The sequence below is a fragment of the Myodes glareolus genome, chromosome 16 (assembly GCF_982192425.1).
Source record: "Myodes glareolus chromosome 16, mMyoGla1.1, whole genome shotgun sequence".
Classification (NCBI taxonomy): Eukaryota; Metazoa; Chordata; class Mammalia; order Rodentia; family Cricetidae; genus Myodes; species Myodes glareolus.
Window position 1 is genome coordinate 52,353,344 of NC_142041.1, and position 18,408 is coordinate 52,371,751.

Consider the following 18,408-nt stretch of genomic DNA (forward strand, 5'->3'; position numbering starts at 1 on the left):
GTAAAACATGTGATCCCATAGACCAAACTAAAATAGCCATTACCTGAGCATAGAAAGGAGTACACTTTGAATCTAGGGTGCCCTCCAAGTCATGTGTGTTAAAGGCTTAGTTGCCAGTAACTGACTGGGATAGGGTGAAGACATTACATGAAGCTCCTGAGATGAATAAAGTCAATAGACATATGCCCTCGAAAGGGATCGTGGGAAACCAATGATCTATCTATCCATATCTATCTGTCTGTCTGTCAGTCTTTGCTTTCGACTTTCTCAAAGTGAGTAGTTTTCTTTTGCCCTTTCATTTATTGCATACTGTTCACATGGCCATAAGACTAAAGTAATAGGTCAGGTGACCATGGATTGAAACCTCCATGACCATGAACCAAAAATATTTCTAACTTAATTACCTCTGGTGTTTTGTCATGGACTGGACGCTGACATTAGGAAGCATAAAGCTGAAAGGGTAGCATGGAGGGATACGAAGTAGAGGTTCAAGATGAAGCACCTAAATACAATTAGGAAGGAATAATTCAAGTGTTCCAAGGCAAAACACAGTGAACAACAAACCACTATTCATTCCAAAGTGGCTAAAGAAAAACCTTGAATATTCTAACAGGAAGAAATGAGGGAAATGATAACAGGCTGACGTGATCATGTCACATTGTATACACATTGTACCCTATAATATATGATTCAGATACAGCAGTTGAAAGGTTTTTAAATATTTAACTTAAGTGATTGAGACAATAAGAAAAATTAGAAAATCCTGATTACTAACTTCTAACTTGTAGAAATTTCCCAATGTTATGTAAATAAAGACATGAGTCTTTGACAGCATAGTCCAGCGTCTCCTGTTGATTACACCACAGGCTTTTGCTACTCCTCTCTGCAGAGATAAATGAAACTTGCTCCATTTACTTATGCAATCTACAATGGTAGTTAGCTTTATTGTCTATAGGAGAAATCCTTAAGGGAGGGAGGGAGGGAGGGAGGAGGGTCTGCTGCTTCTGTCTCCCAAGTGCTGGGATTAAAGGTGTGTGCCACCCCCACACTGTGTCACTTTGTAACATGTATAAAACTACAAACAGATGAGTGGGCAGCTCTTAAATATATAGGGCAAGTGAGACCACGAGAAAATTGACACTCAAAATTCGAGCTGTGGATAAAGAGAATCACATTGAATAAAGCTGAATGCCACAAGCATAAATTCCTGGTGGGATCGTAGCTTGGCAGGAAAACTCAATAACTATTCAACAACAGAGATTTCCGTGCCCAGTGTTAGTTGTAAAGGCTCCAGAGAAACAATGAAGGCAGCAGGAGAACCACCTAGTTCCTTCTGTTTTAACATTGAGTGTTCAACACACTTCTCACAACACTCAGTAACGTCTCCATGTGCCACAGCATTCTGTTCCTTACACAATCTTATACATCTATCACTACAGACACAATCTGATAAGCTTCTTTCCATTTTTGCCCAATAACATACATTGTATAAATTTCTGCCAATCCAGAATAAATGATATCAATATTCGGATGCCCAGACGGACTTTGGGTATGTCTTTATTTTTTTCAGAGCTTTGTCTCCTATGGATTCAACATCTCTTTAACCAAACCTCATCTTAGATTCCCTCCATCCCTAGAGCCTTTGCTAGTTCCCTGAATATTCAACCTTCTTTACCATCTAGAGTTTCTGCCTGTGTAATCTGTTAACCTGAAAACTCTTTTCACTGATACCGACCTCCAATAATAGTTTGTCTAGTTTTTCAATAGATCATTTTAAAAGTTCTTTAAGATTTCTTTACGTATTTTATTATATGTCTATGTGTATTTTTTGCAAATGTATATCTTTGTGCCATGTGTGTGCTTGGTGCCTAAGGAGATCAGAAGTGGGTGTCAGATTCCTTGGAACTGTAGTTCTAGGAAGTTGAGATCCTCTATGTGGGTTCTGGAAATCAAACTCTGGTCCTGTGTAAGATCAAGAGCTCTTAACCACTAAGTCATTTCTCCATCACCCTTTCTGTAAGTCTTAACATAAATATCTACTCAACTTTCAGAGAAACAAATCCTGGGCATCTTATATAAAGCAATCCTAGTCACCGATAGCAAACTACTCCTTCACTATGTAACTGCTATGTGTGTGTTTTCCTTGGCACCTGCCCTCTGCAATACACATTCCAAGTAAAAAGAGATAAGAACTCTTATGTTCTCTCTAAATCCCAATGCGTAGCTAATATTAGAAATACTATGTATATCACATAATGCATGGATGGGCTTTCATTTCTTCATGAAGTGATTGAAACTATGACATCAAACACCAGTTTAGTGATAAAGGTTGTATCTGACCAACAGTCAGTTAACTGAAAAACTCCAGCAATACACAGCTGTAAATATGACAAATTGAGTATAGAAATGCTTAATGACCAGTCCCCACCTTGAAGACTGGTTTTTAAGTATGTATGCATGTATGTATTTATGTATGTATGTATGTATGTATGTATGTATGTATGTATGTATGTTTGTATATGGACACACGGTCTTTTTAAGAGCCATATCATCCTTGAATTGCCTCAATCCTCCTGCCTCAGCTTCCCAAGTGCCATGATTACAGAAGTGTATCTCCACTCCTAGGCTTTTAAACTGTTATATTCAACATCAGAGGTACACATTTTATTGTTGTGACTTGCAAAATGACTTGCAAAAGCATCAACAAATGACATGCTTTTCCCTATTGGAAGCTTGAATATTCTGTAGTCCCTTCTAGCAGTTCAACTTACTGTAGGAAAGGGATATATAATCACTGCTATAGCAATAAGATTGATATTGAATTTTTATTGAATCAATAAAAAGTTGTGGAAGATTAATGAAGTCCTGAGTAAATGTGTATCATTGGCATGATTATGGCCACGTCAATGACCTCAGTTTCTCAGACCCATAAAAATGACAAAGGCTTCCCTAGAAATGGCAAAGCCTTCCTCTAGTCCAAGAACAGGTGTTATAACTGATTGTCCTTTACCTAAAATTAATATATGCACAAACCACCAACCTCAACTTCTTCCTCCCTGATGATGAAAATCCTAGACTTCTCCCCCACCTCTTACTGAAATTAACTATCCTATCTCCTCCTCTGCTGTCCCAGTTAGGTCAATTCTTAAATTGTGCAGGCTTCTAGTCTTTGTTTTAAAATATCTAAATACTTAAATCTCCCCCATGAAGCCTGACTTTCTGTGTTTCATTTAAATCTACATTCTCCCTAAAATGTTTAGTGTAGAGAAGACCATTAGATATGTATTACTCTTATAATTTACATTCGTAAATGCACAAGTATTTTGTTCACATGATTTTATCGTATAACTACAAATTCTACCCAACTCTTGAAAACTAAGCAAGTTATTTAAGCACAGATGGACTTCTCTGTAACATATTATCTTTTTTACTTCCAGTTGTGCTGGCAACTAATAAAAACAAAGTTAAAAGACAAGAAGACAGATGTCTACATAACAGCAAATTCAACAACCCTTTGATCTGCAACTAAGATTAAATAAAAATATAAATATTATTGTTTAGTTGGATCTGTATTTAGAAACAGATTGTCTAAAATCAAATTAAGCACACACAATAAGAAGCAGGTGATATAAAGAATGAAGAGAATAATTCTAATTCTTTAGCTAATGAAAACTTGTATAATAACATACCATAAAAAATGGAAATGATTTTTTGCATGTGAAACAATACATTGGAAACAATCTGAATAACATGTGGGCATGCATGTCTATATGTGAAATTAAGGAGCAACATTTCAAAGGGTTCTTGAACCAATTTTCTGTAGTTCAAATATTTGAAGAACATGGCCTTAAACATAGAATGTAGATCTATCAACAGCTATTTTTCTTAACCTCTCTCAAAATCACCATCATGTTTTTTTATTGCCTTCACTGATGACCACAAAAGAAAGACACCACATGCTCTCCTTACAGCTTTGTGGTCATTTCTGCATCTCTTCCTACTCTCTGCTTTGCTTCATTTTCTGGTTTCTCCTCTCTCATTTTTTTCCTTCTTGTTCTTCAAACCACCCTCTACAAATAGAATACAATTGTTCTTCTATCCTAAATCTACTGCTGAGACACTGACTAGCAAATGATGAAATAGAATAACAATAACAGAGAACCAAATAAGAGGATTGGCATGTATATTTCATATATACATTGCAGACACCCACAGAATGGATGATTTTCAAAGAAATGGTTCAAATACCAGCCTTCACACATATACACAGAAGAAGTGTGTGTAGAAGGCTACGTGTAAGAAATAAATCATAGACAATGGTGGTTAGGAAGCACTGCCTTGTAGACTCATCTGTGTTGTCTCTGGGCTGGCAACAAGGAAAGCCCTGTTAGATAATCAAACTTAGCCTTCCTGGCAGGCATTGAAGGAATGCATCTTTGTAAATAGGAACTTGATTTCAGCAAATAAGAAAAATAAAACTTTTTTTCTTTTAAATTTCTCTACCTCAAAGTAATCTTCATGCCAAAGTGTCATATTTGGGGATGCCAAATTCTGTTACCCTCACCTATATTTTCATGAGTCAAAACTCCATTGTTTAGTTAATTTTTAATCCTGTATCTCAAAGGCACCAGTTGCTCCTGTTTTCAACTTTCTTGACAAGGTGAGCTTAAATCATCGCATATTATTCCAATTACAAAATCAGAAGGAGAAATGACATTTAAAATATTCAAAATTATTTTAATATAACTGTGGTCTCAGGTTAATCCACCTGTGTTTAAAAACTACAGGTCTTGACTTGGTTACTAAGAGTTTCAACAAAATAAATGGCCTCCAGTATTTATTTATGTATATAAAGACATTAAATTTTATGCATTCTTTTTGTCTGATCTTACTTGTACAGGAAATTCCGTTACCATGTGGTTAGCAGTTTCTTGTGTTTGAAATCCAGAAGTGAAGGGCATAGAAAACAGATACAAGCCTAAAATAAACTCCATAGCAAACTTTTCATGTCTGACTTTAAATATAATTTTATGGTATTGATGTTCACTGTCAAATTTTAATACTCTTGGTGAAAAAGCATAGTATGGCTTACGAGTGGCTCTATCTCTAGAGGTAAGTAAGAGCTATGCTGAGAGGTTTTATGAGTGTAACAAATATGTATGACTGACTCATAAATTGATTTGTGTTTTATTTGTATACATTTTAGTCAAAGTCATATTGAAAGGAACTTATATTCCACAATAGCAAAGGTCACTAGATGTGAGTGTTTAAAAAAGAGAAATGTATATGGATTTTGAGATCATGTTAATTCATCCTGAACCTAATGACTTCTGTTAAGACGAGAAAAAAGACATAGCTTCTTCTATATTAATCAAGACTAACTGTAAGAGATTAAAATCTGATGACCAGAACATAGAGCAGTTGGTGCAAATCTCTGCAGTTTGCCTGAAGGTAAATTTCATCGCATTAAACCAAATTCACCAATGAAAGCAATTATTTTTCCGTAATATTTTACCCTCTGAGAGTAACTGCAAATGATTCATGTAGCAAATCAACAGACCCTAAAAATGGAGAAATGTTTTATTGTCAATAAAGCACTATTTCTGTAAAGGTAATTGAATAGCAAACCAACAAGCATATATATATATATATATATATATGATGTTTTATTATGGTATGATTTTTAGCATGCCCATAAAAGTTCTTTGTGTTCTTTTAGTTGAGGAAAATCTAACCACATAAAGTAGTTTTTCCCAAGAACACACTGTGGCATCTTTGTGACCTCCTGGCTCATCCTCTGCAGCAGACTCTAAGGGTCAGTTTCCCCGCTGAACACAGAGTTCAAAACTGGTGGCATTCAGTGTTACCCATCTGTACGTTTAAGAGCTTTCTATTTCCTGCCAGTTTGCATATGCTCTCAGAGTCTTAACCCCCACTTTCAGAAGCTATTGAAGTGGAGATTGCCCTCAGACAGCACTGAAAGTAACTAGAGGGGCAATTATTAGCATGTGCGATTGCCTGACAACCTCTGATCATACATGGAATTGCTCCAGCAAAAGTCTCTGGCCTACAGGATGTAGGAATGACTACAGGATCTGCTTAGGAGGAGAGGAAGCTGTGAAGCCAACAGAATATGACCTTGCTTCTCCTCCCCATCTTCCCTGCTATGCAGTGCCCTAGCCTGGGCACCCACCCCTCTCTCAGCTGCCTCTGTGCATTCTCTCCTGGTCTGACTTCCTTCCACTCACCCAGATTCCCAGTTAAGCAATGATCTAGCCCAGAGACCATCCAGTTTCCAAGCTGCTTAACTGTTCAGTGCCTTGGCCTGGGTGCCACCTGCCTGCCCTGCATTATCACTTCTGCTTCACGTGGGCAACTGAAATCCTTCACGTGTATCCTAGTTATATTTCTGTTTCTGTGAAAAAGACCATATCAAAAAGCAACTTGGAAAGGAAGGGTTTATTTACTTTACTGTTTATTTGGTTTACATCATGAAGGGAAGTTAGGGCAAGAACTCAAGGTAGAAACTTAGACACAAGAACTGAAGCATGTGCCATGGAGGAACACTGCTTATTGACTTGCTTTCCCTAGCTTGCTCTGTCTGCTTATTTTTATGGGGGCTACTTCATATTGTAATTTAATTATACCGCTTCTTCCTTTCCTTCCTCCAAACTCTCTAATACACCCTTATCTACTCTCCTTCAAATTCATAGCCTTTTTTGCCACTGGTTGTTATTACATGCATATATGTATTTTACATACATATATATTGCTAAATATAAACTGAAGTATCCACATATTGTTACATGTATGTCTGTTTTCAGAGTTAACCATTTGGCAGTGATCAACTAGTTAGGGTGTTCTTCTCTGAGGAAGGTCACTTCTCTAGTTACTCGCTTTTCTCTTTTACTTACAATTCTTTGTGTAGGATTGAGACCTCATGGGCTTTTCCTTATCTAATTTGACTCAGTCAGCTTTTCTATACTTCCAGGATCACCTGTTCAAAACAACAGTAACCACAGTGGGAAGGTCTTCCCACATCAACCGATAATTCAAAAACGAATGCCCCAAAGACCTGCTTACAGACCAATCTGATAGAACCATTTTCTCAGTTAGGTTCTTCTTACTAGATAACTCTAGCTTGATTCAAGTTGACAAAAAGAACTAGAACACTTTGGAAGAACAAAACACAGCCAACATAATTATACAAGCTAGTAATCGTCCCTCAATAATAACCATCAACAAAAACTTAGCTCACAGATACAGATGTAGAGCATGTTACTAAGTTAGAAATCAAATTTAAACTGTTATTAACCACAAAATGTTTGACAAAGACTGCCACAGAGCGGAAGTCAATCTAGTCAGCAAACAAAAGCAAAAGGGCATAGCTGTTCTGATATCTGATAAAAATAGACATGCAATAAAAATAGTCAGAAGAGATAAAGAAGGCCACGAAATATAAATAAATGGAATATTTTATCATTATTATGTAAAGATTATAAATATTTGCACAACAAATATTAGGCTTCCCACTTTTATAAAACAAACACAATGAACATGAGAGGTCACACAGATCCTAATATAATATTAATGGGTAACATTCATGCCCCCACCTCATACTTTTTAAATTGTTTGTTATTACTATTGTGTATATGTATTATGATGACTGGGGTGGGAATAACATGTGGAGTTCATGGACCACTTGTGAAGTCAGTTCTTCCTTTCACCTTTGCCAAGGATCTAGTGCTAAAACCCGGGTTTCCAGGTTTGTTTTACAAATGCCTTTACTTGAGCCACCTCAGTCCCTCTCACTGAAAATAGGTCATACTAGCTAATTTTTTTTAAAAAAAAAATTAAAAATTACGTTGAAGTAGAACTTAGTCTAGTGAACTCAGCCAGTATCTCCAGAATATTTCATCCAACAGATATGGGATCCACACTCTCAGCAGGCCATGGATCAGGGATGAAAGTCAGTTGTACTTGTAGACTCTTCTTTCCAATGGCTTATGTTGGGATTAGCCCATGTTGGGGAAGCATTTGGTATCAACCATAGATGCTAGTAGATTCCCTTCTATGTGCATCCGTGTGGCATTAATAGTAGCAGCCAGTCTCAGTTTGCAGAGATGCTCCACCTTACCAAGGCTCCTCAGATTGTATCCTCTGCAGTGCTGATATTCTAGCTGAGAGGTGTACTCTAAATGTGCTAGGTAAAACAACAATGCTGCAAAGGCAGAAGAGGCATTACACTTTGGAGATCTCTCCAGTATTAATTATCCTGTTGGGGAAACATATGTAGATGACAAATTTTCTACTGGAGGTACATAATTTTCAGAGTCTACAGCAGTAAATGTTAGATGAGTGGCTCTAGAGATTGACCCATGTGCTGACTTCAGGCTCACAGTTCTCAACTTCAAAGTGTACAGTTATTCTCAGTTGATGCAGTCTGTTTCAGGTCACGAAGATGGAGCTGCCCTTCCACACACAATTCACTTCCTGAGCTGAAATCCCTTCTGCTTTCACTTGTTTGGTTTGGTATTGTCCAGCATGGCTACTTTTTACAGCTGTCACCTTAGTGCTAGAACTAGTTAAGTAGAGCCTCCACATTAGTGATTATTTCCCATCTGCTGGTCCCACATGTTAATTCAATTTCAAACAATAGATTTCTTCTCAAGATGGTACTATCTGGGCCAGAGTGACAAAATTGGGTTCTGTAACATGAAGGGGCTGGCTTGTTAGGGTTTATGTCCTGCCCAGTTCCCCACAGCCGGCAAGCCCCAAAGAAAATCCCACAGAGATCTCCATAAGTTATAAAACTGATTGGACCTTTAACTCAGGGTACTTATTAACTCTTGTAGCTTATATTAACCCATTGTTCTTATGTATGCTAGCCACATGGCTCAGTATCTTTCTCAGCCGGGCAGGTTACATCTTGCTTCTCGGTGGTCTGGGCAAAAATGGGAGGAATAGGCTTCCTCCTTCATAGCATTCTCCTGTTCTCATCGTCCTGCCTCTACTTCCTGTCTGGTTGACCTGCCTGTACTTCCTGCCTGGCCAATAAGTGTTTATTCAAAATTAACAGATTGACAGAATACAGACAATTCTCCCGCACCAGGGTTCCTCTCCAGTACTGACCTATTTCCTAAGGCATCAGTTTTGTCAAAACTTGCAACTGGATTTGAAGCTTGTCAGGGATGTGAGCTTGTCTAAAGCAAATCTTTCACAAGGATGTCATGTTAACTTCTGGATGAGAACTCATTTTCTATTCTGTCACACAAATGGAGATGTCTTGTGTTTGCCTTATTTCTACTCATGGTATCCTTTTTTTTTCTCTGCAGTTTTCAGAAGTTCTGTACTGGTCTTTGTACATTTCCAGCAATCTTTCTGACTTTGGAATAGAATTTGTTTTTTTTTTATCTTCACTCATTCTTTCTCTTCACAAAGTCATACAAAGTCAATTTCTTGTCTACCATCTTACTCAGAATTTCAGATGTTAATATCTTTGTCTTCCACAGGTGACATTGTAGAAATATAGATAATGAATCTTGTATCCAAAGTGTCTGGGGCAAATTTTTCAGATTTACTGAGTTCTTTTGTAGTATTTATGTATACCTAAGATAATTTGGTTGTGAGATCCCAGTCTAATTATAAATTCTGTGTATGTTTCATGTATTCCTTATAGACATAGACTGAAAATGTAACAATAGTTTCAATGTACATGAACCTGTCACAGGAAGTCAATGATACTTTCCTGTTGATAATCAGAAAGTTAGGGAATGTTTTTACTATTAGACATATTCACCCTACATTAAAAGTCTTCTCATGAAGATAAAAAATCCATAGTTGTCTTCACTAAAGACTTTGATAAATTTAAATTTTAAAAACTGAAGAGTGTCTTTTTCATCCTTTGGAACAACTGTGAAAGTATTTTCTCCATATGCCTGAGGAAGAGAAACAGAGTTCCCTTCAGGGTGTGAAGTGTAACCAGATGTTTAGTGGAGGAGATGTGAAATAGTGCCCAGGATGCGATGCTGTGCATACAACGAAGAGTAGACTCCAGAGCTCCAAGTCCTCACTCCATACCTAGCTTTCTTTGCCAACTTAGGCCAGTTAATTTACCTACAATAATTACTTTCTTTGTCCATGTCAATTTATTATGACTGCCATAATAAATTATCACAAATTTGTTGGTCTAAACAACAGAAATTTCTTCTCTCTCATTTCCATAGTCAGAAATCAAAAAAGGGATTTTCTTGAGTTGAATTTGTGGAGCTGGCAGTTCTATGCACAATCTAAGTTTGGAAATGATGTCTTAATTTCCTCATTCTTTTTCGGGTCATCATAGCATTTCTTGGCTGTGGCTTGTATCACCCCAATATCTGCCTTTATGGTCATATTAACTTCTCTTTCTCTGAATATTTCATCTCCATTCACCTCCTTTTTATGTTGCATGCGATTACACCCAAGTAGGGTGGACACATGCTGTAATTTCAACATTTAGGAAGTGATGGTAGAATCATCAGGTCAATCTTTTATGTTTAACAAATTTGAGGACAATTTCAGCTGTAAGAGACTGCTTTAAAGATAGGAATAAAAGAAGAAAAAAAGGAAGGGAGGGAGGAAGGGAGGGAGGGAGGAAAGAAGGAAGGAAGGAAGGAAGGAAGGAAGGAAGGAAGGAAGGAAGGAAGGAAGGAAGACCTGTGCCTGTGATAATAGTCTGGGAAATCTCAGATATTTCAGTATAATATCCTGACCTCGGATCCCTAATTAAATCATATCTGAAAAGTTTTATTATTGATATATAAAATAAAATTAACAGATTCTAGAAACGTAACATGCATTTTAGAGGGAATAATTATTCATTAAATTATAATTTTGTTGACAATAATGCTTAGATGGATTTTCATACCAGTGGATTTCATATGCATTCTAACATTCAGTGATTGAAAATAGTGAGGTAAGACAAAATGTGTCTTTACAGAACATGTTCAAACTATTTTCTCATTATTTCCTCAACTACTTACACAGAATTTGCATTTTAATTTTATTAGGCATTATATTATAAAATATAGAGATGAATTGGATTTGAGCAAAGATAACTATAGTTTATGTATAAATATTGCAATATTGCATCATTTACATTTGGTATCTACAGAGGATTCTCAACAAATCCCCTATGAGATTCCTCAAAGAAAGCTATAGTGTGTGAAATTCTCACACAACATCATCTAATATGCAATGAAACTCTCTGTAAACATGAATTTAGGATGATGATGCCAATGATATTACAGAAAGAAATGCATCAAAAAATCTATGTAAGCAAAGCACTCTTCCCCTGGACTTTTGATTTGTACTAACCTTATGAGCCTAATATTACCCAAAGGACTGCATCTCTATATTAAATGATAACTCAATAGTGCAGTCATGTAATATTAACAGGCCACTTTGACTTTGAATTTTCTTCTTTTTCCATTTGAAATTAAAATCATTTCAGCACTTTCACCTGTCCTGAACTCTTTCCAATGTCAAAGCCAGAAATATGATGTAAATGAGATTGTCTCTTTTGTTCTCTTGTCTACTGTCATGTAGGACACAGATCTGATGACATTCAACATCTCTGTACACCGGTCATGGTGGCGAGAACATGGACCTGGCTGTGTCCGGAGAGTGCTGCCCCCATCAGCGCATGGCATGATGGATGACTACACATATGTCTCAGTCACAGGCTGTGTCGTCGATTTCCAGTACCTGGAGGTCATCCACAGTGCTGTACAAATACTGCTATCTGTAAGTCTCACTTTTGGATTATTGTCCGTTAGAAAGTCTTCTTCGTTGACATCTTATATCTGCAACCTGGTAGTTAAGGCCTCATATAAGCACACGGAAAGCATTAGCAACAGAAACAGTGGTAATCATGGTGTCTTTAATGATACATATTAACTGGATACCTCATTTTTCTTCACATAGACATTTTATTTAGGACCAATTCGTTACTATGGTTTCCACTTTGAGACCCAACCTGTACTACACAGTGAAATAATATCATCACCACCCAAAGTGGTCCATTATCCACTAAGTACCGCAAGCTGCACTGCTAATGCATTCTTCAAATGGGCTTCTGTTCCTGAGGAATGATGGAGGCAGGTCCAATGGCTTGTTGATCATAATGTACCCCATGATTCAAATAATTATTCCTTAAACATTTAAGACCCACAAGGGACATTTAATATTTTATGTTAGGACACAGTTCCAACACAGTTCCATGAAGGAACAGAGGAATTGGCTTTGGTTAAGCCACAGAAAGTGTTAAGTACTAGGAATTCTGTTAGGTAATTTCTTTCCATGAGATGCCTACTTACATTCTGACCATTGTATGGAGGGGAATTATTTAAAATGTGTAACATCAATAACAATGCACAGTGGTTTACTTTCTTTTTGAGACAGAATCTCGCTCGTGACTGGCTTGGAACTCTGTGTTAGAACAGACTGGTCTTGAGCTCACAGACCAACCTGCTTCTGCCTCCCAAGTGTTGAGATTAAAGTGTTGTGTTACCACTTCCAGATAGGTATGGCGTGTCTTGGAGACCCAATAAAGAGTTAATCTTTTAGTAAGAGTCAAATACAATATAACCATTATCAGCTTTATTTTGTACATGAACTAGCCACTATTTGACACAACAAAAGGCATCTCACTGTTAGTGGATTTCTTTTTAAAGTTCCATCAAGAATTTAGCTTATTTTAGATATTTACAATCTTGCTCTATAAGTATCATATATCATCATTTTCCCAATAATTGTATGAGTCTTTATTTTTTCCATTTGGTCCTTTTTTATTTTAAAACTTTTACTCATTTTATATACAAACCACTCCCCTTCTCCTGCTTTCCCCCAACTCACCTCCCATTCACTCCTCAGAAAGGGCAAGGTCTCCCATGAGGAGTCAACAAAACCTGGCACATTAAATTGCAGTAGAACCAAGGTCGTCCAAGCCTCTGGTCCTTCTTTGATCAGTAGTTTCAAGTGAAACCAGTAAAATGTATGTGATGAAATCTTTGCTTTAGAAATCTGGAGGCTAAAATTCTCTTATGATTTTTCAGTTTGGTTTAAAGTACAAAAGAAGTAAACATTTAAAATACAAAAGAACCAACCATTTAACTAACATTCTAAAGTTTCTTATTATTTTTTTTAAATCCAAACACTTGTCTAGCCTTATAGGTGGAAAAATTAGCTTCACTTGAAAATGTTCACAGTAAATAGCTAAACCATTTTGTGAGATGATAGCATACTTTCCAAAGGTTTACAATGAGACAGGATGCAGGTACCAAAAGGCCATTTCCCCAGAGTAACACCAACCTAAATGCAGAGCAAGGTGAGGATATTTGGGAAGGAGCTGAACTGCCTCATAAAAGCATACCCAAAAGGAAAATCTAAATAAGCTATGTATGTTGTCACCCAAATGCACTTGTCATTTGTAAATGAATCTCTTAATTTTTTTAGTGACCAGGCAAAGCTGTCAGTGTGCATTCCTAGTTCTTATGTTGTTATACAGCCTTTACGGAATAAATGGATTAGCCATTGCTCTCTGAGCTTTCTTGTGTAATACATTTAAAAGACAAAATATGCCATATTTATCTTTTTACATTTCAATATAATATACTCTGATTTTTCACAGCTATAGAATTATAGTAGACCCTCTCCATCAACAAGAACTACTTGAAGACCTCTAGCAAATTCCTCATTCCTACAACATGCTGACGGTCTGTCATCCACAGATATTCCTGGATCCCATAACATATTGTTCGTCCTATATATACCTATCTATGGATAAAATTTAATTAGGCCCAGTAAAAGACTAGCAGTAATAAAGTAAGAATTTACATCAGATCTTAGCAACCTCAGCATGTGGTTTTTTATTCATTTTTGCTCACTTTAAGTCAAGAACCTACATCTTTCCACTTACAGAAAGTACTTTATGTCTTTTCTGGTTTCTCTGAGTTTTCAAAACCATTGCAGTTGTTCTCTGGAAAGTTATTGATGAAAATAAAGAAATGAGTACACAGCCAGTGCCATATAATGGCTACCAACCCAACATCTCAGACAAAGGGTAGTGAACAGAGCAAGGATACACTGGACAGAGGGATAATTCATGTACAAGGATGGTTGAAAAGTGACAGATTTCATCACAACAATACTCAAAACTAGGTACAATTTTAAAATATTTAAGTGTTAGTTCCTGGAGCATTCTACTTAACAGTTTTAAATAAAAATTGAATGGAGACAATCAAAACTATAGATAAAATGAGACTTATTTTCTACATTACATTTTATTGTTGAGGTTGACTTTTATGTTTCTTTTCTTTCTCATGGTGGAATATGGGCATTATTACGATCTGATCATAGAAAATTGTTTGTGTATTCTGAATTTAATGGCTAATACTCTGTTAGGTGTGGGGAAGGCTGTAGTCAAAAAACAAGAGAGACATCTTTGATATGAGACAGAATCCTGAAGGCTCAGCTACACCAAAGGTTATGTTCCTAACCTACTGGATGGATAAAAACACCTAAAAGAGCCTAGGAAAGGAATACTGTTCCAGACCACCTAGATGATTGGGTAAGGGCCTCCAAGGATTTCAGGGCAGCTGTTCTTCACTAAAGTAGAGGAAAGTGTTTGAATGATCTGCCAAGGTATATAGCGCTGCTGGTGAACTGAACAATTTTGCATTTAAGCTATTGTTTAGAGGTAAGAGAAAGGAGTCTCTGGTCAAACCTTTCACAGAAAAAAAAAACTGTACAAGTTCGATAGAAATGACAAAAATAACAGCTAGCAAAGATGGTCATGGACCAGATTCTACACACACACACACACACACACACACACACACACACACACACACACACACACTACAATATACATGCTCTCCTTTCTTGAAAGCAGGAATCAAAGAGTGCAAACTCGAGCAAAGGTTCTTCTCACCCTCATTCAGCAGGGCTACTGTAAATTGTCAGCACATGGAGCTGAAGCTCTTTTCAAGGTAATGTGTCAAGAAGAGAAATCAGAGTCCATGGCTATAGTCCAGCTGAGAGATGATCTGAGCTCCTCATCACAAGCCTGGCCATTCAGTCTTGTTCCATGTGTTCATTCCTCACCTGGAAGATGGTCAGGAATGTCAAAAGAATGTTTGACCTCTTTAACTCTCTTTGGAACTAATTTTGCATACATTGTCTTGAGTTCTTGGGATCAAGATATTTTCTCTTAGGTTTCACAGATGTGAGTCTCATTACTTCACATCTTAGAAGCAAGTTTTCATGGTTGGAACTGGGGGCAGAGTTCTGAGAACCAGTTTTCTGTTATCCCCACATTCTTTAAGTTATTTTTCTCTTGCGCATCTTAATCTGTTGCTGATCTCAGGCACCCATATCAGATGCATTCAGCCTTTCTCATTAAAACTGCATATAATAAGCTGTAAAATAATCTTAGTCTACCCGCATAATCTCTGTCTCCAAAAGGCTGTAGAGATAGCTCCTCTTCGGTCTCAGAGTCAGTTTTACGGTGACAGTCACAGATAGCACTAAAGCTAACTCAGTGTTTATGGAGTTACAGAAACAGGACAAGCGATGGAGAAGTGTTTCCTTGCTCTACATCCTCGTCTGCAAGAACTGTCACTTGTGGGTTTTTATTTTGTCCTAGCGTTTCTGAGAGTTGCAAGATGGAATCTCAAAGTAATTTTGATTTGTATTTTTTTATAACTTAAAATGTTAAACATTTCTTTAACTGTTTCTCAGCCATTTCTGATTCCTCTAATAAGAATTCTCTGTTTAAGTCTGTACATAATTTATAAAAAGTATATTGTGTGGTTTGTTGATGTTTAGTTTCTTGAGTACTTTGTTTATTTTGGATTTTAGTCATCTATCAGATGTGAAGTCAGGGAAAGTCTTTCCCCTGCCTTCTTTCAATTAGCAGCATTTTTAAGGCTTATAACCTCATTCCCTTTATGGCTGAATAATATTCTATCATATGCTTGATTTTAATTCTTATGCCTACTATAGACACACACAATATTGGGTCAAATTTTTCACGACTATAATTCAAATTTATATAGCATTCACCTTCCCACTGATAAAACTCCCAGTGGAATTTCAGCAATCCATCATATACCTATCTATGAATATGTATCATCTAATAGAAACATCCAATTTACAGGTTTTTGTTCTTATCAAACTGCTTAGTCTTGTGTAAGCATAATATTGAAATTGTCCATAGTTATGTATAGGATTTATGAGTTTTAATACTTTAAAGCATGTGAATATTTAAAGATCAGATTTATTTTGTATCTTATTCATTATAAAATGTACAAGATAGGATTTTATCCTACATGTTAATCAACTCTCACAGCCATCAAAACTCTCTTGTCATTTCCAAACAAAGAAATTCGTTTTCCTAAGCTTCAACGTCCATGGGTATCCTAGACATGCTCGTGAGTTTTTATGAATTATTACTACCTTATTATTTTAAAATGATCTGCTAGACATTGTTAAATGCAAAGGTGAGTTATGACATTCTATAGACTTAAATATAGTTTCATCAGAGAAATTCAAAGTTTAATTAGAAACACTATCTGGCACATAATCCATTAATATAAAAAATCTAAAATCTGTTAAATAATTAACCAAGACAAATATTGTGGCTATGGGCTTTTAGTGGTATTAGAGACAAGAAATTTAATTTTACTGACATTTTACTTAGGGTAATTTAATGTCATTCGAAAGTTGGCAGACTTTCATCTTTATCTCTTTGTTGGAATAACTATTAGGTTGAAAAAGTAGCTATTCATAATAGAGAAATGATTACAAAAGCATTTACTTGCAAACAAAATTTTGTATAAATTTCATGAAGAAAAATTTGTCATTTCACAGTTTGTATTCTTTATAAATGACAAGTACTTTGATTCATTCAAACAAAATTGTAGCTCCCTACTTTCCACAAAATACTATAGTGGGACCTTAGGGTAAGAGGTTGGACATGTATTAACTTGAATTTGGTGTCATCCTTGCTGTAATATGTTTTGATCTATTGTGGAAGATCATGAAAGGTATAAAATTACTTCAGACAAAAAATGAATATTAATGCTAGACACTTAGCATTAATTGATTTCATTACATGATTAATTAGAAAATTAATTTCTATGAATCATTAGAAACCACAGGAGAAAGCAACATTCAGAGAAGCTGCAATGTTTACTTTTTGGCTCAAAAGTTGTCTTGGATAAGAATGAATGTAAAAGAATTCCACATAGAAAATTACTACAAGAAAAAAATAAAAACAAAAACTTTTCAGGAGAAAAGTGGGTAGTCTTGGTCTTAACAGTGGCTTAAAGCTGAAAGGAAGGAGTGGCTGTAATGAAGGCGGTTTGAATACCATGTTAATAAGGTTTTGTGTCCTTGGTAGTGTGTATTGTTCACGCTGAGACAATACACTCTTAAGTCAGAGTATTAAAGTTTCTAAGACCTCCTGCTATTGAAAAAAAAAATAGTCACCTAAAATTAAGACAGAATGAAGAACTCTTCTAGATTAGGGGAACAAAAGTCACCAGACATCACAAGGCACCTACGATAAAAGTGAATCTATGTCTTAGACTGAGAAGAGACCACAATGAGACTTTTATTGAAATTTTTATTAAAATCAGAAATGTTGCTATGAAACAGTCTCTCCTAGTATATGGGCACATAAACAAGAGTGGAAGAGTGGCAGTATCAATAGAAATGTGAACCTCGAAAGGGGAGATTCAAGAGGTCCTCCCCTATGACAAAGACCTGCAAGAACTAAAGACTTCTGGGAGAGGGAGAATTAACCACTCCCGGGGAAGAGCCCTCTTACTGGTTATCCACTACATTCTGCTGAGCCCTGAAAGCTTATATAACCAAACAAAAAAGTGCTCTCAGCACATTGTATTTATATATTTGTGTGTGTGTGTGTGTTGTGTGTGTAACAATAATCAAAGAAAAGGAGGCTATCGTTTGAGAATTGGCATAGGAGGAGCTGAAAGGTGGGAAGGAAGGGGAAAAAGTGATACAAATCTATTTTAATTAAAATGTATACACATTTAAAAATAGATTAAATAAAATTTTTAAAAATTTTGTAATATATTTGTATACTAGAAAACAGAATTATGTCAGTATTAAGTTCTGGTTATTTTTTATTGTACTGTAGGTGTATAAGGTATCTGGCTCAAGAATATGTAGGAATCCTTTATACTATTTTTCCCAAATTTACTGTAAGTCTGAATTTAATGCAAAATGAAAGTTTGAGAATATTAAGATTTATTTATTCTTATGTGTATAAATGTCTAGCTTGTATGCATGTAAGTTAAGTACATCACATGCATGCAGTGCCCATGGAGGCTTAAAGTGTGT

The 18,408-nt window shown here is 36.2% G+C and overlaps 1 protein-coding gene across 1 annotated transcript in view; it reads left to right on the forward strand.

Moving 5' to 3' along the window:
* Positions 1-18,408, forward strand: part of Nkain3 (sodium/potassium transporting ATPase interacting 3) — a 642,299-nt gene that overhangs the window by 447,907 nt on the left and 175,984 nt on the right. The window contains exon 4 of the mRNA XM_048420376.3: positions 11,587-11,784. Within this exon, the coding sequence (XP_048276333.3) occupies positions 11,587-11,784 (198 nt within the window). The remainder of the gene's footprint in view (positions 1-11,586; positions 11,785-18,408) is intronic.